We start from the raw sequence: 21,111 nt of genomic DNA, 5'->3' as shown, positions 1-21,111 counted from the left end.
TCCATTTCCTTCCTGGCCCCCGAGGCCTGTGATCTCTTGGAGACCTGCCCTTATTCTCACATCTCAGAACAGTGGTGCTGACTTTCCCTGTGGAGTAGAGCGGAGCCCAGGCTTCCGAGCTGGCCAGGACCAGGTTGGCACATCCTCCCCACAAACTGAGATGCAGCTAGCATGGATCTAGGGTCCTCTTGATGGATTTAGGGGAAGAATGGGGAAATGTGCATAAGGGTGTAAGGAAGAGTTCAGCCAAGACCAAGGGAGAGAAAAGCCATGGACCTCCATCATGAGCCGAGTATATGAATTCCCTGGCGTCTCCTGGTCTCCTCTGACTCTGGTCTATATTCATGAGGGAGTATCTGAATGGTGATATGGTCACTGTGGGTTGTTCTGTGAGAGCCTCATTCCCAGAGGAAGAAGTCACATACCAGAAGGACAGCATAGCATGGTGGGTGGCTCGCCTATTTCTTTGCCCTTAGCATAAGACCCTAAAGAGACACCTTGGTTTGGATGTCAATATTGATTCAAAGAATCCCACGTCTGGTTAGGCACCTTTAGTCCCAGCACTCCAGAAGCAGAGGCAGAGGCAGAGGCAGAGGCAGAGGCAGAGGCAGAGGCAGAGGCAGAGGCAGAGGCAGAGGCAGAGGCAGAGGCAGAGGCAGAGGAGGCAGGGGCAGGGGCAGGGGAAGGGGCAGGGGCAGGGGCAGGGGCAGGGGCAGGGGCAGAGGCAGAGGCAGAGGCAGAGGCAGAGGCAGAGGCAGGTGATCTCTGCTCTTGAAACCAGCCTGGTCTACAGATTGAGATTCAGGACAGCCAGAGCTACACAGAGAAACCCTGCCTCAAAAAAAAAAAAAAAGCAGGAGAAAGAGAGAGAGAGAGAGAGAGAGAGAGAGAGAGAGAGAGAGAGAGAGAGAGAGCGCTTGTGAGAGCCTGCATTCATTATTTTCTTGTTACTATGGCAAACTGCCTGACAGACACGACTTAAGGGAGTGAAGGTTTATTTTGGCTCCGACTTGGAAGGTGCCATCCATCACGACAGAGAAACGGCAGCAGGCCTAGGAGGCAGCTGCTCGTGTTGCCCCTGCAGTCCAGAAGCACAGAGAAGTGATCCAATGCTGCTCGGCTCTTCTCCGTCCAACCATGGGCTGATGCCATCCACGCTCAGAACAGTTCTTCCCACTGCTCACTTACGACCTCACAGACACGGCCGGTAACTGTGACACGCTCACTCCTTGCCACCCAGGCTCCTCCTTCGAAGTTCATCCCATTTTCCTGTTAAGTCTAAGTAATTAAGTTGAAATTAATAAGCAAGTTGCATTCTTCCAACATTTGATCAAGTAAATATTCCCATTCCAAAAGGGAGAGATGAGAAGAATAGCAGGGAAAGTTTGAACCAATGCAAGACATACCCAGCAGGGAAAAGACTGGATGTTCTACGTCCAGCATCTGGAGCTCGAGGTGTTACCATCTGGGTACAGAGGGCATCGAGTAGCTCCACCCCTCTGGTTCTGTTTTGGACAGCACACATAGCCTATCTCTCTTGGGCTGACTCCGCCCCCCACCTCCATTTTGCCTCCACAGAAGTCCTTCGGTCCTGGCATCTCCAACATCCTGGAGATGCTACCACAACTGATGCTTTACACTCTACTTCATGAAACTGTGCCTTGGGACTTCCTTGCAGGGAAGCCGACCTCGGCAACTTTCTGGAACATTGATACAGCGTCTATGGCGTGCTATCTCTTGGCTTTTTTGCATGCCTGCAAGACCAGCCTCATGTGCATGGCACTGTAGCGGTAATAATTTGCAACCTCTCTAAACTCCTGGTGGGTGCTTGCCGCACACACACAAAACCTTTATATTTTAATACGCCTTAACTAGCTCAATGGTTGGGCCACCCCTGAACCTCCACCAGGCTAACGCACTCCCCTCCGATATTCTTGAGTTAACACTTACTAAATCTAAATTTTATCTTTGCTGCCCACGGACTCTCTGGGCAGCCCTTCTGGGGTCACTTTCCCCTTTGTACCTACATTCCGGCTATCTCCCCCACCCACCACACACACACACACACACACACACACACACACACACACACACACCCCTTCCCGGAGTGGTGGCCAGTCACAAGGTAAACTTCCCTTTCTCCCCAGCATTTCACACCCAGGAATCCTCTAAGTCCCATCTCTGTCTCCCTGCCCAGCCATTGGCCACTGGCAACTTAATTTCCCAATCAGAGCCAACTGGGGGCAGGCTTCCTTTAGCCTCTGTGCAGGACACTGCAAGCCTGTCTTTGGGCAACATAATTAGCACGAGAACACAAGCTGTTCCTTGACACTGCCAGGTTCTGAGGCCAGCTGAAGACGCAGTGTGGGTCCCCTTCTCCTACAGCTGTAGTGATCTCTGTGTGCCTTGACCGCTGGACCTGAGAACCCACCTCCCCAGGCTGTTTAGAAGCCGGAAGCCCCTTTAGTGGAAGTCTCTGTTCATGTTCTCTTCTCACTTTTTTTTCTGGTTTGCTGTGACCTTCCTCCCTCCCTGTCCCGAGTGTTGAGAATATAGGTGCACCCCACCGCCTCTTCACATGCATCACCATACTAGGAACCAGTGCGCCCAACACATGACTGTGGCAGCCAAACCACAGCAGGCGCCTCCTTCCCAGCCCCTCCTCTTTTCTATTGGGTTTACAAACAGTGCGTTTTGTGGTCCGATACGTCTCAACGGTGCTAACAGGCTGTGAGGGGAGAAATGGGCTGATTCTGAAGCACCCACACCTAGCCATCCACAGGCCTCCCCATTCTTGTCCTGCCTCTTGTTCTGACAGCAGCCGATAAGGTCTTCGGGCAGCTGCAGGAAGCTGCTGACCGAGAGCCAGGATGAAATGTGTCCTTACAAGGGGTTCCAATGTGAGAAGACATGATGAAGAGAGAGCTTGTTAGATCTGGGAAAGCACAGCCTGTCATCTCCCAGGCAGCTGAGCTCCTCTGGGACTTGAAGCAGACACCCAAGAGCCCTAAGGTAGGGCAAACCCTAACAGGCCAAATGATGCCCATCCAGGCTGGGAATAGCACCAGAGACATCCAGAATCCCCGGAGGCTAGTGCTACCAGAGCACGAGTCAGGAGGGGTTTTTCTAGTTGCCAGTCACGCTCCGGTCCCGCAGTACGATCGCCCCCTCCTTGTAGCACGTTGGAGCAGGTAGCATTAAATGCAGCCCCTTATAAGGAACCTCCGGCTGCCTTTGTAACTGAGTCTTGTCTACTTTTTCAGTCTCAGCCCCCCCCCCCCGATTTCTCTTCCAAAAGCCCAAATCTCTGGGTCTTCTGGGCCTCCTCTCTGAGCTGCCATTTGGCCAGTACTGCTAGGTACTGAGCTGCTGACAGCTCCCCTATAAGCCGGATCCAGCACTGAACTTCCCCAGACCTGCTCCCTGCCTCATTCTTCCCATCTACCTCCCCATCCCAGACAGAATCTATGTCCTTTCACTCCCACAGGACCCGGCATCAATATAGGAACACTGGTTTAAAAGAAAAGAATGAGAAGCGGGTGGAATGGGTGAACCCCATCTAATAGGAAATCCTTAAAGATCACAGAAGGACAAAGATGTCCAGGTGCCAAGCTAAGGCTCTGAAAAGAGACAAGGGGCATGCAATTGGGATAGCAGAACACTTGCTTTGTGTACACAAAGCCCTGGGTTCTGTCCTCAGCAGTGCATGAAGTGAGCATTGTGGAGCACATCTGTAACCCCAAAAACTCTGGAGGTGGACGTAGGAGAATCACAATCAGGGGGTCATCCTCAGATGACCTTGGCAGTCTGAGTTCAACCTGGTCTACAGAGACCCTGTCTTAAATGCTCTTCAGTTTTCAGAGTAGGAGAGATTGCGGTGCGAGGTTGTCTGCAGGTGTGGGTCTTAGGGTCACTGTTTAGCTGAAGAAACTTTCCGGTCTCCAAGCTGTTCATGGAGAAGACATAGACAGCTCTCCTTTAAGGTATCCAGTCAAGACAAAAACACAACAAACAAACACAAACCAGTCTGGCCTGAAGGCGTCCGAGAGAAAGAGGGAGTTGAAGATTTTGTCTTCTTCTTCCTCCTTTTCTTCTCCTCTTTCTCCTCTTCTTCTCTTTCCCCTCCTCCTCCTTATGATGTTGGGATGAAAAACAGCTTTTCTAACCTCCGCACCACAGCCTTGGCCACGTACCTCGGTCCTGCATTCTCTGAGGCCTTGGACGCTCCTGTAGAGGGTTCCCTTCTTCATCACCATTTAGGAGCTGCCCATAGAAAGCTGCAAAAGGGCAGAGGCTGTGCATGTCTTAAGCTCTCCCGTTGTTGGTTCTTACTACAGCAGACATACTCTAGGATGTGGGAAGCAGCCAGCAGAATAGCAGGTCACCTGCTGGAGTGAACAGTGTAACCGGAGTGGTCCTGTTAGAGGACAGACAGCCATCCGCCACAGTGTGGAAAGCTATCTTGTCCCTCTTCCATTGCGTGGGAATGGTAAGGACGGGACAGGATGGAGATAAAGGGGTACTCTTCCTGCTTCAGAGCCTGTCTCAGACACGGCAAGTATCACTCCTATCCCCAGTCCAAAGTGAAAGGAAAGCAAGTATAATGAGAAGACTCAGCTACATCTCCAAGAATCCATTGCCTAGAAAATAGCAAGTGCTCAAGTGATAGAAATTGCATGAAAAGAGTGGAGTCTGTGATTATTAAACAGGGTCTCGAAGTGTCAGTAAAGGCCAAGAATCTAGGGGGAGTGCCGCCCGTCCCGCTGCTTCTCGGAGCCTGGCATTTCCCTGTAGGAACCCGAGGAAAGGTTTCCCAGCAGCCTGCCTCACTGCCACTGGAGAGCAGCCAGCCCGCAGGAGACCAGAACATGCCAATTGGGAAATCACAGTCATTAGGGAGTTTCTTTGGAAAGGGGCGTGGAAGTGGAAGGATTATGAAGGGGACCTCTGAGTGGGGAACAAGGCAGGATACGGAGCCTAGAAGGAGATCAGTCTAGTGCCTCAGCTGCTCACTGGCATGCCCGGTCACTGCACCCTTTCCCAAGTCCGTGGTTCAGGTTAAATGACTCCCCTGTCCCCAAACCTTCCACCGGCATCGCTGCAGAACCTCACAATGTAACATTGTATAGACATAGTCTTTAGAAAGGTTACCTGTGGTCCCGAGGAACTGGCAAAATGGCTCAGCTGGTAAGAGTGCTTGCCGCCCACGCTGATGACCGGAGTTTGGTCCCCAGGACATATGCACGCATAAGGGAAAGGGAGAACTGACTCCCAAAGCTGTCGTTTGACTTCTAGCAGTGTACTATAGCTCGTGCCCCTGTGTACACAGTGAAGAGAACCACAGTGTTGAGCGTTTGCTGCCTAAGTAGGAAGGCTTGTTCTCTGAGGCCTAATGGACTAGGATCGAGTCCCAGGTAGGTATTTGACTGCAAAGGGTGGTGGTCACCCTATCCACCCCCCAAGATTAGGATGAAGGCTGTGCTGATAAAACACGGGTGCTTCAGGCACTTCCTAGCATACAGTGGGTGCTAAGTGACACCAAGGGTTTCACTCCAAAAACAACTGTCACGAAGAAACACCGCCACCCCTCCAGCCCCTCAGCTCTGCTAAAACCATCCACCCTCTCAGATCTCTGCTTGACCCAGAGATTGCTCCTGACCAGGGTGGTTTAAGACGCGGAAACATTTGCCCAGGGCTGCTACATTGTTTCTTCCCTTCCTGCAGGGAATGGGATGGAAGCTAGCCCACCAGCAACAGCTCTAGGAAGCCATAGCAGTAGAGAGGCATGGGGGGGTGGGTAGGGGAGACCCAGGGTGCCCTGCTCTGACGTAAAGACTTGGGCCATTTGACCCGTGCACCAGAGCTGTGAGCCACACCACATTGTCACCCCATCTCAGTGCCCAGCCAGTGAACGCTCTCTAATTCGGACTAATTTAGAGATTGCCTAAGTAGGAAGTGTTTGCAAAATTCATAAGATTTAAGGCCTGCAGTTGATAAAATGACTCAGACACAGGTGGCAGGTGTTGAGCCAGGTGTGCTCTTTGCCCTTGCCTTGGCTGGTCTGGGCATTCTCAACCTATGCCTGCCTGCCTGCCTGCCTGCCTTCCTTCATCCTTTCCTTCTTTTCTTCCTTCCTTCTTTTCTTTTCAATTCTCTCTTTTGATTATTTGGTTCCCTGTCTCTTCATCTCTCCGTCTGCCTCTCCCTGTCTCCCCCCTCCCCCCTCCCCCCTCCCTCTCCCCTCTCCCAACTCTCCCTTCCTCCCTCCCCTTTCCCCTCTCCCGCCTCCCCTACTTCTCTTCTGTGTCTCTCTCCCCCCTTCCCTTTTCCCCTTCCCCTCCCCCTCCCCTCCTCACCCCTCTTCTCTCTCTCTCTCTCTCTCTCTCTCTCTCTCTCTCTCTCTCTCTGTGAGACAAGATAACCTGTGTCATTCCTCAGGCAGCATCCACCTCTCTCCACCCTCCTTTTTACACACTTGTGTGTAGTATAGGGTGTGTTGGTGCTCACATGTGTATGGTGCACATGTGTATGGTGCGCATGTATGTAAGCCCGTGATGAGGCCTAAGGCTGATGCTAAGTCTCATCTTTGGTCAGTCTTCTACTCTGTTCCCAGAACCCGCAGATGGGGTTGGTCTCAACAGCCAGCTTACTTTGAGATCTTCTATCTCTGCCTTCCAGTGCTGGGCTCACAGACCCACCCAGCATTTGTGTGAATTCTGAGAGTCCAGAATCTGGTCCTCTCACTTGCATAAAAATCACATTGACCGCTGAGCCCTCTCCCTAGCCTGCATACACTTTTTTTTTAAGACAGGACTCAGTGATTCGGGTGGACTGGCCACCCAGCAAGCTCCAGAGACCCACACCTCACCTCCGCAGTGCTGGGATTACAAGCTGTGCCACCATACCCTGCTTTTTGTATAGGTGCTGGGGACCAAACTCGGGTCCTCTGGTTTGAAAAGGCATCATCCCCATGACTGTAACTTTTGAGAGAGTATCTCCCTGTATAGCCTAGGCTAGCCTTGAACTCACAGCCCTCATGCCCAGAATGCTGAGCTTATAGGCTGTGCCACTGCACCTGGCTAAGTGCTCTCCTGTATGATGCATCTGGACAGACTTACGGAACACAGTGTGATGTTCTGATGCATACACACAGTGGTTGCATTTGGGTGATTGGAATACAGACACACACACACACACACACACACACACACACACACACACACACACACTGTTTCATTGGGATGACATCTGAGGCTCTTTTCCAGTCTTCCTGACTTGACTTGGAAGGTAGGGAGCCTCTGCAGGAGTCTTTCCCTGGATTTGGCCTCTCTACCCCACCCTCCAGCTCTGAACTTGGGTTCAATTTCTGAACAGTTGTCCACAGCTAAAACCCTCCCTTGGCTGCTGCCGCCTGCCAGCCTCCTTGCCCATGCCGCGTGTCAAATAATATAGATGGCCGTTTATTTCATCGTCTTGGGTCTCAATTCATCCTCATGACAGGAGGTCTGTAGGAGCACCTCCCCTCCAGCACCTAGCAGTGTGGCCATCTTGCATCTGAGGAGGCTGGAGCATGGCTCAGCGGAGTAACGCACTGGCCACACAAGCATGAGGGCCTGAGCTTGGGTACTTGCACCCATGTAAAAATCCAGAGGAGGCCATGGGTGCCTATAACCCCAGAGCTGTGGGGGGACAGACACAGGAGAGTCTGGGAGCTGTGGGGGACAGACACAGGAGAGTCTGGGGCATGATGGTTCCAGGCCTAGCTCCAAGTTCAGGAAGAAACCTGACTCAGGAAACAAGGCAAAGGCTGCTAAAGCAGGACACCAGATGTCATCCTCTGGCCTGTGTGCATGCCTAAGAATGGGTGCACACACACACCTTCGAATATAATACATATATACACTGTACACGCACACACCTTTGAATATACCACATACATACACTATACACACACACTCACATACACACCTTTGAATATAACACATATATACACTGCACACGCCCACACCTTCGAATATACTACACACACACACACAAACACACCTTTGAATATACTACATATATACACTGCACACACACACACAGACCTTTGAATATACCACATATATACACTGCACACACACACATACACACACACACAAACACACCTTTGAATATACCGCATATATTCAGTGCACAAAGACCTTCTAATATACCACACATATATACTGCACACAAGGACACACAGACACACACACACAACCTTTGAATATACCACATATATACACTGCACACACATACACACACACCTTTGAATATGCTACATATATACACTGCACACACACCTTTCAATATGATGCATATATTCAGTGCACAAAGACCTTCTAATATACCACACATATACACTGCACATACACACACACACACACACACACACACACACACACACACACCCCTTTGGTTTTACCACATATGCACTATGTACACACATACATACACATACTTTTGAATAGGCCACATATATACACTATGCACACACACCTTTGAATATACCACACACACACACACACACCACGGCTGAGGAGTGAATGAATGCGTGATGAGCAAGCAAATGTAAATAGCACTGATGGTGAATAAGGTGAAGGAACGAATGTGTGTTGAAGGCTTGTGAAGGAACAGACACGTCCCACAGAGCACCCTCCTCTCCTGGCCTCCTCTGCCCTCTATTTACACCGATCCCTTAGCAACTCCTCAACCCTGCCTCGCCCTCCCTGGCTAATATCACACTGACTTTCATTCCAAGACTTAGACTGCCCTTTTCCCCGGCTTCACAGTCAGGAAGCAGTTTCTCTTACACTAGCCTGGTACCCATGCTGCCTACCCTCCCTGTAGATGGAGTCAGCTTCAGGGTAGCGGGGTGGAGCATTCAACAAGGAGCCAAGAGTCAGCGAAGAGATACACTTGGATCCATGCAGCTACTCTACCAAGCACACAACTGGCCTCGCTCTCCTCTTTTCAGCTTTCCAACATTTGATCAAAGTGTGAATAAATGCCTAGGGGCTCCACCCTTGGGCCTCTGTCAGTGGGCTTGTGCAAGAACATCTTTAGACCTCTCCAAGGTACCTCCCTTCATCTCCAGAGGAGCCTTGTTATTAGAGACGCAACAGACTGGTGCACAGAATCCACACAGCACACCAGCCTTGGCCTAAACCAAGTCCAGCTTTGTCTACAAGTAGCACATGTCCTAGAGAAGAACAAGGAGTGGCCATCCTAGAGAACCAGACCTGAAGGAGGAAGCCCTGGCCCCAGCTTCCCATAAGTCATTTAGAACAGACCACAGAACCGGTGCCCAAGGGACAGAGTCTAGAAATGTTTCTCCACCTGCTGTCCTCCTTTGCACAGAGTTTACGGGGTGGGTAACTAGGGACGCCGGCAGAGCTCTTCCTCCCTCAGGCACCTACCCATTGCTGTGAGCAAAAGGCAAGAAATAATTGGTGCGGCTGAGTCGTGGAATGGACAGGGGACGTATGCACGAGGCTGATGGCTGCAGCAGACGTGAGGTGGGCAGGAGGGTGTCTGTATGCTCCTGGTAGGCGCTCCTAGCTGCTGTTGATGCTTGTGGTGTTCCGGTGGTACTGCTCTGGGAAGGCTATGCAGGAGATGAAGGATTTGGGGAATGATCATTGTTATTATTAAGAGAGCAGCTGGCATTCTCCCCCCCCCCCAGTCCCTTAATTAGAATGGACTGCTAAGGTGCCTCTCACCAAGGCTAGTGTCAGGTGCCAACATCCTTCAAATGACTCAAAAGTGACTAACCACCCAGTTTTTATACTGAAAGTCTTGTCTCTGAAATCCCTTGAGTCCATGGGATGGGTCACCCAGGCTCTCTGTGATGGCATAGCCCAGAGGTATGACCTTCAGAAGGATCATGGAAGGACAGGCTACCCCCATCCCACTGCACATGCGTACACACACACATCCTCATGCACACATACACACACACACACACACACAGAGACATACCTACAATGCACACATACACACACACACAGACATACCTACAATACACACACACACCCTATACACACACCCCTATACACACACAGATTCTCATATAGAAACATTCACACATTACACATACATACACACAAACTCACACACACAGACATACACACACCCCTACAACATACACTCACACACACATGCACACCTCAACACACACACAGACTCTCACACAGAAACACACTCACACACTGCACATACACTCACACACAAACTCACACCCAATGCACACCTACACATACACTCACACACAGAGACTCACACAGTAACACACTTATACACTACACACGCTCACATGCATGCATACGTGCGCGCGCGCACACACACACACACACACACACACACACACACACACTCCTGCCACCACAGATCTTGCCTGGTTCACCGGCTTCCACAGCCGGCGCCTCTGTGATCATTTCAGATACGCCTCCATCACCGTGTTTTCTCTTACAATTAAAGGATCTGGCCTCTTAAATGAGCTTTGTGGTTTGTTCACAGGCATGGCAGAAAGTTCAGAAAACACAAAGGAATTCACAGACTTAGCTCGCTTATTAGTCCTACCATTTAGGAAATTTCTTTCCAGGTACTTCCTATGTTGGTATGTATGTATGTGTGTATTGTATATATACGTGTATATACACATACATATATATATATATATATACATACACACACACACACACATACATCTTTAGGGGAAGTGGCTCGTGGTGGAAGGAGATGAGTGGACGTCTATGTACATGCTGACATGTATGCATACCTCCACAGGAAGCCATGGAAATCAATCAGGAGCAGCCCCTCTGGCCCCTTCCTGAGTTTGACAGATGAGGACATAACTCACCTGGGGTCACGTGACTCACAAACTCTTACTCCAGTAACTTCCTCATCTTCCAGAGGGCCACTGTGTTCCTGTGAGCACCCCGCTCCTAGTGCCTTGTATTCTTGTACCCAGGGTCCTGGAATAAACTATGCACTAAAAAGAACCTCGGAGTCACTTAGCTGACAGCACAGCGAAGTTCAGTCTTGCTGAAAAAGAACTCCAGTGACAAGAGTTGAAAACAGCTCCCTCTCCTGCTTCTCTCATCGGCCATTAATTTTCTCCCTGTTAATTGCCTCGAGCCGATGCTAATAAAATTAAACTTGTCAGAGATAAATGTGAAGTCCCCAGGCCTGAAACTGTTGAGCTCCACATAAACAGGTAACTCTCGTGGGGAAAACTCCCAGGGAAACTGAGGCAATGGGGACTCTAGGTCCCATTAACAGAAGCAAGGGGTCTGGAGAGGGAGGATACAGTCTGGGTGTTTATTCGTTTTGACACAGAGTCTCACTATGTAGCCTTGGCTGGCCTGAACTTGCTATGTAGACTAGGCTATGTGAATGAGTGTGTGTGTGTGTGTGTGTCTGTGTGTCTGTGTGTGTCTGTGTGTGTCTGTGTGTGTCTGTGTGTGTGTGCATGTGCACACATGCACACATACACATGTATAAATGGGTACATGTGTGGAGACCAGAAGTCAATGTTGGGTTGCTATGCTTTAGGACATGGGTTTTCCAGCTGTCCCTAATGGGAGGGGGGATGGAACCACCATGCAAAGAATAACTAAAGATGTCTGACCAATCAGGACGGTTAGGGGAAATATCTCAAATTCTTAGCTTCGAGGTCAGGGAGTAATCATTCTCTTTTTGTTCATTAGACGCAAAAACAGTGGGTGACCACCTTCTCCATCACCCACTCCCTCCTCAGACAGTGATGGGGTAGAATTGATTGTTCTGGACCTAGCTCCCCACATGTGAATTAGGGTAGGCCCCTCAAAACCCTGAGCAACCCCCTCATAACTTGATTTCGTCTGCAAGGCCTCTTTTAAAATAAAGATCTGCTATTTTAGAAAGCCAGAATTCCCTACTCCAGTGGCCCAGCTTTTAAAACTTGCTCCCCAGGCTATGGCTCTATTGGGTAGCAGTGGGGTCCTAAAGAGGTGGGGCTGGTCGGAACAGGCTTGGTTAATTGGGAGTGTGCCCATGAAGGAGATGGAGACCTTGGCTCCTTTTTCTTTGCTCCCAGCCACCGTGCAGTGAATGGGGCTTCACAGCCTCCCCCTCTCATCCCGATGTACTAATAAATGCTATACCACAGGCTCAAAGAACGACAGACTGGAGCCTTGACTGTGAGTCAAAATGAGCCTTTCCTCTCTCGCCATTTTTCACCTCCCATGTCACGTCACAGTGGTGGAACGCTGACTGTCACAGGCGCCTTCATAGCTACTGCAGGTTAGGCTGCAGGATGCCTCTGAGGGCAGCAAAACTTAACCACAGTGATGCCCATCTCTCTAATGCATGCTAGTCTCTCTCTAGGTTTGTGAGGAAGCAGGGAGAAGGAAAAGGAAGCAGGGAAGGAAGGAGCAAAGGGGAGGGGCAGGGAGGACCAGAAACGCTACTGCAGAGTACAGACTCCCTCTGATCATTCTCCCACAAACGGTGGGACCCACCATGTATGAACAGAGCCACCATGTATGAATAGATCTAGACATGGAGACATTCCTGAAGCCACTGCAAATAACATGCTTAAGAATGAGCCACCGGGGAGATAATTCAGCCAGTAAAATGCTATGCGGGCATAAATTCCTGAGTTCAATCCCCAACACCCAAGTAAAAAGCCAAGAGTGTTGACAGGTACTTGCAGTTCTAGCCCCGGAGAAGCAGACTTTGCAGAGGCCAGACACTAGGCTACTAGGCACGTTCCAGATTAGTGAGAGACCCTGCCTCAAAAAACAAGGTCAGTAGTCCCTGAGGAAGGACACCCAAAGTTGACTTCTGGCCTCCACACATGCACGCTCGTATTCATTTACACACATGTGTACCCATGTGTTCATGCACACCACACATATATACATACCATATGCGCACCACACACACATGCACAACACATACTCCACACACTCACCTCGCACATACCACACACACACACACCACACCACACCACACACACTCACACCACACACTCATCAGACACACATACTCACCCACACACACACACACACACACACACACACACACACACACACACAATTAGTTAATAGGCTATGGATGTTGCTTGGTGTCAGGGCATTTTCTTAATTCACAAGGGTTTGTGTTCCATTCCCAGCACTTTAAAAGCAAAGTCACAGGCCTGGCCTGGTGGTGCTAATTCCTGCATTCAAGGCTAGCCTAGTCTACCTCGTAAGATGAGGCCAGCCAAGGCTACAGAGTGAGACCCTGTCTCAGAACAAACAAACAAAAGCTATGAAAATGGGTAGATGTACTGCAAGATCTTACTGACGAGTCTGCATAAAATAAATTAAGGACATGGGACTTAGTTCAGTGACAGAGAACTCGCTTAGCATGCTCAAAGCCCTGGGCTTAATCCCCAGTGCCGTAAAAAATCAACTCACAAGTTTAGTTAAATCATTTTCTAGCTGTAGAGTGGGGAGCAGTGAAATATATCGGAAGGATGCTTGGAGCAGATGTCTCTGTGTGAGTACAAGCTAGGCTTCCAGAATCTCAGCTTTGTCTGCAGTTGGAACGACTACAGGATACCCTTAGGTAGCTAAAGCCCTTTTCCTCAGTGCTGGGCAAGGTTGGGGCTCTTACAACCCTCTCTTGCCTGTGACTTCCTTTTAGGGCTCTTCTAAGCATCGTTTGGATTAATATCAACTTACTATTTTTCTAATTAGAAAACTTTACTGGGCAGAGGTGGCGTGTGCCTTTAATCCCAATATTCAAGAGGCAGAGGCAGGCAGGTCTCTGAGTTAAGGCCATCCTGGTCTACAGAGTGAGTTCCAGGACAGTCTCTCTTAACACTAAGAGTGTTCCTGTCCTGTGACCCAACAATTACTACACCCGTGGGCATTTGTTTCAGAAGGGTAATAAACATATTCTTTCCCAAGACCTGAACATGAACACCCACAGCGGCACTGCTGGAAACAGCGGACCTCCTTCGATGGGTCATGGTTTAGCAGAGGATGAGATTTCCTTGTTGTGGAACACTGCCAGCCATGGAAGGCACAAGCCACCAATACACAAATGGGGAGATAATCTCAGAACTGTGTTGAGTACAGAAAGCCACCCACTAAAGGTTACTGGGCCACACATTCCATGGGTTGACATTTTAAAGGGCAAAACTACCACCATGGAGAACCCCACCGTGATAGCTGTGAGTTCCGGAGAAGCTGGGGTAGACAGGATGGGTGTGACTAAAAGCAAAGGGCGCCCAGGGCTAATCCCTGTGATGGAAGGTTCTGGATCACACATGAGGTCAGTGTCACCACCCAGGATGTGACACTATGCTAGTTTTCTCAGGTGTTAGCAGAAAGCCCAGTGAAGGTCACCTCATGTCATGTTACTTCCTCCTCTTCACGTATGTGTGTATGTGGTTGTACTGCATGTGCACATCAGTGCAGGCATGTGATGGGGCCAGAAGCTGACTTTGAAATGGTTCTTGTTTATTATTATGCTTACTTGTGGATGTGTGTGTTCATGTGCACACATGCGTGCTCACATATGTGGGTGCACATGGGTGTGCATGTGTGTGAGTGCACACGTATATGTGTGTGTTCATGTGTGTGGGTGCACATGTATGTGTGTATGTGTGGGTATACATGCATGTGTGTGCGTGCACGTGTGTGTGTGTGTGTGTGTGTGTGTGTGTGTGTGTGTGTGTTGTGTCTGAGTTACTGTTGGGTCCTCTCTCGTTCTTTCCCTTGGGTATTGAGGCAGTCTCTAGCTGAAACCAAGTCTCACCATTTAAGCTATTTTAAGTAGCCAGCTTACTATGAACTCCCTGTATCTTCTCCCCCACCAACCCCCAAGCATGCCACCCTGGGCTTACAGGCACGCCACCCTGGGATTTCAGGCACACCACCCTGGGTTACGGGCACACCACCCTGGGTTACAGGTACACCACCCTGGGTTATGGGCAGGCCTCCTCGCCCATCAGACTTTGGCATCCTCTCATGGGATCTGAATTCCAGTCCTCACACTCGCATGCGGTAACCCCAGCCTTCTCTACCTCATGTTTTGAGATGGAGGTTCCTCACTGAACTTGGATCTTTCTGATTGGCTAGACTTTGCTCCTTGGCTGGTGTGCCCAGAATCTCTTTGCCCACCTCCCAACCCTGCACTATGAGGTTACAGGATACCACCGAACCAGGCATGGGTGCTGGGGACTCAGACTCGGTCCTCATGCTCGAGTGGTGAGCACTTTAATCCACTGAGCCGTCTCCCAAGCCCCTCTCATGCCTCACATGGGCGTGTGAGTCTATAGCAACTCAGAATAAGGTGCTTTAAAAGGAGAGAGAGAGAGAGAGAGAGAGAGAGAGAGAGAGAGAGAGAGAGAGAATATCCAGGGGTATAATATGCACTTAGTATGAGCAAGGACTTGGGATCACCTCGCAGAACCCCTTAAAACTAGGGGACACCCCTGCTTGTACGCATGTGCATGGGAGAGTGTAGGAAGACAGCCAGCCCATCAAGACAAGTCAGAGGCAGGATTGTCAAGCTGAAGAGATTGTTTTCTTCTTTTCCAACCTCTTGTCATTTGACTTGTTCCAACAAGCATGTGTGACTTGGTGATTTTCTTTAGACCCATCAAGTGGCCAAAAAAAAAAAAAAAAAAAAAAAAAGGGAGGGAGGGAAACAGGAAGTGTTGGGGTGGACCAGAGAGCTCTGCCCACCCCACTCCTCTAAAAGCTAGTTCTGGGTCTGTGGAAACAGTTTTAAATCTGGGGTGGGCGGGTCCTAGGAATGAGGCGGGGGCAGTGGCTGTCCCACTCGAGTGTCTGCCAGCCTACCTCAGCCATCCCGGGCCCAGCCCATTCTGTTAGTCCTTCTTCACCAGCTCCTGTTCACTGACGCAACCACTCAGGGACACGTGAAGTAGAAGACAGGCAGCTCTGGGCCCAGCAGTAGCGAATCTCTCTGACTCATTTCCAAGGGCTAAGAACCACCTCAGTGCCTCTCTGTGGTATCATCTCCCGTGGTTCTAAGGGATCTGAGAGCTGAGGTTAGAGATGAGAGCTGAGGTCGTGGCCACTGCATAGGCAAGGGGACTCAAGGTTAACCAAGTTCCCACAGAAAACACACCCCACCCAAGATACCTCCTCTGAGACGCTCTGTCTGCCTCCTGCACCTCTGACCTGGGGTCTGGGGAAGCACGGCTGCTGTTGTGCACACAGGTCTTTGAGCATCAGCCAAAGGGAGGTGGAGGGAGAGCCTGGAGTGGAGCAGCTGGTCAGCAGCTCGTGTGTCACCAGGTAGGAGAGTGGCAAGCTCTCACCTCAGCAGGGAGACCTTAGTTGGACACACAGGAAGACAGATGTGCCCCTGGCACACTTCCAGCCTCCAGTACTGTCCCCACCCACTGTGAGGCCAGGCCGGGCTGCTGGAAGCCAGCAGGGTGCTTGGCAGCAGCAGCAGCAGCAGCAGCAAGAGAAGAACTGGCTACAGCTGGGAATAAACCAGCGCTGACCAGTTAGGGGCTTGGGGAGGAAGAGCTCTCTGGCCATCGGCCGCTAGAGTCATGTGGCTGAGTAGGCATGAGGACTTGGCAGGCCCAGGCACATAGTGGCATGACACCCCCACCCCCATGTGACTCCCTCTCTGTTGCTGTGTTTAGTGGTGGGCATTTTCAGGCTGCAGGGTGACAGATAATTGGGAGGAAATGGATGGAAGATTCTGGAAGGGAGAACTGTCCTTGAGCTACGAAATAAACCAGAAATTCTGCTTTTCTACGCCGTGAAGACCTCTCCAAATGGAGAGGAGAAAGCCAGGCGGGAGATAGTTGTGCCCTCGTGGAAGTTTCTTGGCTTTACCTTCAATCAGATTGAGGAGATTGGAATCTGAGTCCACGCTAGCAATTGGTGGGAGGGATTCACTCCGACAGTGAGGTGTCAAGGCTTAACCATAAACGATACAGTTCTGATCAAGGCTCACCTCAGTGTGCAAGACCTCCGTGTGCGCCTGTATCCTCATGGGACAGTAAGCAATGGGGACTTCAGACTCAGCCTCTCTTCTCTCTGCCCTGTGACCTGCTCAGACCTGCCATGTCTGGAACAAATGGTTGTCTGAACCCACGGGACATTCACAGCCTGTGTTTCCCCCTCGTTTCCTCCAGGCATCTACAAGGGGCACTGCTTCCGGATCAACCACTTCCCAGAGGACAACGATTATGACCACGACAGCTCCGAGTACCTCCTCCGTGAGTGACAAGTACCTCAGCGGCTTTGTATGAGGAGGGGAGAGGAAGGGAGGGGCTAGAGAGGTGAGCCCTGTGGACTTGGCTCCAGTTCTTTGACCCCGGGGGTGGCTTGTGAGCATTTTCATTTAGAAGTCCTGAGCTCAGAGGGCGGGCTTAGTGCAGGAGAGACCTGACACACTATGTATTTTGGGTAGGTGAAACACTGAAGCACAAGCAGTAAGGATAGCGCTTCAGGGGGCCACTGTTGGAGGAAGTGAAAGTAAGGGTAGGAACTTCCTCTGGGGACATAGCCCAGTTGGTACAGGGCTTGCCTAGTGTGTGCACAACTCCCTACTCAGCACAGTTTAAGCCCAGCTTGGCGGCGTGGGCTGGATAATCTCAGCGCTCCAGAGGTGTGGAGGATCAGGAACGGAGGTCAAACGTCTCCTGCCATGAAGTAAATTTGTGTCTAGACTAGGTTACAGGAGACCCCCACCCCCACCACACCCGATCTCCAGTTTTACGAAAAGAAAAGATATGAGCTCTCTGAGCCCTGTAGGACTGTTCAGATTAATAATATCAACACTCACAAGGTAGAAGCAGGAGGACCAGGAGGCCAAGGTCCTCCTCTGCTGTGTAGCGAGAGACTTTGAGACCAGCCTGAGCTCTGAGGCCCAGCCCTGGAAAAAGCTACCACATCCTCCTGAGGGGGTGGAGCATCTGAAGCACACTCTGTAGGGATTACCTCACCACACTGCTTCTGTGAGGAGTCAGTTAGGAAGCTGAAGGGGAGAGCGACCCTATAGCAAGACCAGCAGTCTCAGCTAACCCAGCGCCCAGACACTGAGCCACCAACCAGGAGCAGAGGTTGGCTTGGTCTGGCCTCAGGGGGAGAGCATGCGCTCAATCCTCCAGGGAACGGGGGTGGAGTATGTCAGATGTAGAACTGTGGGAGGGGGGAACTGAGAGGTGGGCAATGGCTGGAATGTAAATAAATAACATAATTAATTTCTTTAAAAGTATCCCACAGTTGGTGATGAAGCTGGCAGGGCCTCCTCTGACAGGTGGCCCTAAGTTCCTTCAGCTCCAACTAATTAATGTAGCCACTGCCTCTGCCTATGGACTGCCCTTAAGCCCTTGCTCCCACCTGATCCTGGGACTGAGTTATGCCTCCCTATTGGTACCCACAGCACATGCCGGACCCCAAAGGATGGGCTACCCCTGGTCCTAAAGTCAATCCAGAGTTCCTCGTGAACCTCTGGACACCTCCAGAAAGGAGGAAACCTCAGCCAGAGAAGGGCTAGAAATGGATGCTTTCCCTGTTGCTCCCTCCTCCTCATCAGCCAAAAGACGCAGAGCTGCTTCTGGCAGCACCCTGGGGCTCAGGCCCAGCCTCACACACAGAGAATCGATACCAGTGTGTCCTAGAGAAAGCATAATTCACCGTGCACCTGATTGTGGGTCGTTTTCTTCCCCCTACAAGAAAGGATTTGGATCATGAGTCATCTGATGAAATAGAACAGCTCACGGTTCCCATGGAGCTGAGGCCATGTCAGGCTGCTCCAGCCAGGCCTAGAACCTGAAATAATACGACCAGCGCCCTGCCTCCAACCCACCTCCATATCTTCTCCCCTTTTGCCTTTCTGCCCTCCGATTCTAAGTACTGGAAGCTCACACTCTACGTGGTAAACGAGGGGCCCCTTAGGGTAGCCGTAGACGGCAGAGATTGCACACAGCGAAACTCAAGAAAGGCCGCTTGCATAAATAAATTACGGGTAAGCAACATCCTTCCGGCTCTGCGATGCTGAGCTCACGAAAGGGAGCTGGAAGGACAGACTGACTGGCAAGAGCTGAGACTCTTAGGCAAGAGCCCGGCAGCTTCTTCATTTTGCAGCTTGGCAGAGAGAAGCCTTGGGAAATGTCTCTATCATTGATATAGTCCTCCAAAAGCCAGAGTTGGGAGCCTTGATGGTTTGGTCCATACTGTCAGCCTCCTGGGGTCCAGGATGGGATAGAGAAGGACAGAGTAAGGGTCTGGAGTCACACAAAGCATATGACCAGAGGCTTCAGCCCTGATGCCACAGGTTCTCCCACCAGCAGTGACCCCTGACTACCCCAGGGACTGCCTCAGAGTGATAAGGTCCATATGACAGTTGTCTCTCCCACAGAGGCTGTATCCTCGAATGTACAAGATCCCCAGGGAGACCTGCTGGTCCGTAACAAGCTACTGTGTGTCCATCGGTGACTGTAGAGCTAGTTCCCTGAAAACTGGTTTCCACCTTCCCTCAGGACACAGGGAAACCTAGAGCCAGCTGTGTACCAACCTGTGAAGGTCATAGTCCCTGTGGTCACAGGGCCTGTGTGTCTCAGGTTACCTTGATTCCCAGTATTCAGCCCTCTGGTCTCTGTGTAGAGAGAATCCCTGGAGAGAGGTCTCCGGCGGCTCATAGGATGATGTCATCTATTTTTTTCACTCATTTAATGTAACTCTGTCATGGACTTGTCGCCATCCTGACTCAGTGGGGTACAGGAGCATGGAAACAGCTCTGTCCTCGGTGGGGTGTCAGAGTACAGGAGTCCGAGGAAAACAGAAGCTTCTGTGGCAAGGGAAGGCCTGTGAGACAGCAGCCCAGCAGGCCCTGAGGCTAGGCAGCTCCTCACTCTTAGAAAGTTCAAGAAACAAGTCAACTCTGAGCCTCACATTCCCGAGAGAGACTGGACTTGCATTTTGAGTTGCACTGGGTACCTGGAGGCCTCAGAGCATTGCACACTCACAGGTTGGGGTCTGAGGGAGTCACCACCTCACACTCCGTGGAGAGTCTCTTTCTCGGGTGTGTCTTATCCCCATCGTCCCTGCCTGTCTTGTCCCAGGCCTGGCACCTTCCTCCTAGGTTCCAGTTAGATGGCCGACACCTGTGCCAAGCCACAGTGCTGGTACCCATGCAACTGTGAGCGCACAGTGGGGCTTAGAGTAAATTATAAGATTGTGTCTGTCCTCCAGATATATCTCCTCTTCCATGGCTGGATGTGTTCACTGGGGCATGACTGACTCCAGCTTATCAGAGTCCCTGTGGCAAGACACTTGAGCATCTAAGTCCATGTAACAAGAGACGGGTGCTGGCAGGACTCACCTGGATAGGTGTCTCTGGGCCACAGGGCCACCACTGTCCTCTCTGGACCCTCTGACTGGTCTGCAGAAGGCAGGGCAGGATTGTGACTCAGGTCTGACCATCTCAGCTCAGAGGCACGTTTGAGAAGCACACAGGAAGCCTCCTCCTGGAGCCTGCGACTACAAGAAAGCTAAGAGGAGTCTGGGAGGAAGTGGCAGAGAGAGGAGTTTCATTTAATGCCCCCACACAATCCCTTCTCTGTGGAGCAGGGGTTCACACTGTGGGTGTACAGAAAGGAGACAAACACTGCCTTCAGAGGCTTCAAGGCCCCAAGCCAATCAGCTGGCTCAGGAGGGGCACCTGCCCGCGTTTCCTGACTCACAGTCCCCCCAAGGCACCACCGAGGTCCATGCAACTAGATTTCTCTAGGACGATGAGGACACAGAGGAGGCGAAGCTCTGAGCATCTCCCACGAATCTGTTCTCTTCCTCTGACCTTGTCATCTACCCAGACACTCAGGGTGAGGACCAGAAGGCTACTGTGCGCTTTGGTGGGCATTCATTTCCTAAGGGTCTGTAACAAACTGCCATGAACTGTGTGACTGAAAGCAACAGAAATTGAGTCCTGGGTTCATTCAGAATGGTCTCTTCTTGAGACCCCTAAGGTCCCTAAATATATATGTAATACCTTTTCCCATAGGCAGCCACATCCACAGGGAAAGGACACAGTCAACCTTTCCAGCTTGGTATCACT

General features: G+C 50.9%; 1 protein-coding gene and 1 long non-coding RNA gene across 5 annotated transcripts in view; one reads left to right on the top strand and one right to left on the bottom strand.

Moving 5' to 3' along the window:
• The window catches only part of Cacng4 (calcium voltage-gated channel auxiliary subunit gamma 4), a 62,053-nt gene that overhangs the window by 35,302 nt on the left and 5,640 nt on the right, over positions 1–21,111 (top strand). The window contains exon 2 of the mRNA NM_080692.2: positions 17,186–17,269. Within this exon, the coding sequence (NP_542423.1) occupies positions 17,186–17,269 (84 nt within the window). The remainder of the gene's footprint in view (positions 1–17,185; positions 17,270–21,111) is intronic.
• LOC134480890 (uncharacterized) lies at positions 979–18,306 on the bottom strand. Of its 4 annotated transcripts, XR_015632195.1 has the most exons (6): positions 17,005–17,215; positions 16,170–16,362; positions 15,864–16,070; positions 5,152–5,317; positions 4,194–4,388; positions 979–1,278 (listed from the first exon to the last, which is right to left on the bottom strand). It is a non-coding gene; the product is annotated as an uncharacterized LOC134480890 (long non-coding RNA). The 4 variants fall into 4 exon arrangements; XR_015632197.1 differs by lacking the exon at positions 4,194–4,388 and having other exon boundaries at positions 17,005–18,306; XR_015632194.1 differs by lacking the exon at positions 17,005–17,215 and having other exon boundaries at positions 16,170–16,470.

The sequence above is a fragment of the Rattus norvegicus genome, chromosome 10 (genome assembly GCF_021556685.1).
Source record: "Rattus norvegicus strain SHRSP/BbbUtx chromosome 10, alternate assembly SHRSP_T2T, whole genome shotgun sequence".
Taxonomy (NCBI): domain Eukaryota; kingdom Metazoa; phylum Chordata; class Mammalia; order Rodentia; family Muridae; genus Rattus; species Rattus norvegicus.
This window is presented reverse-complemented; position numbering and strand designations above follow the sequence as displayed.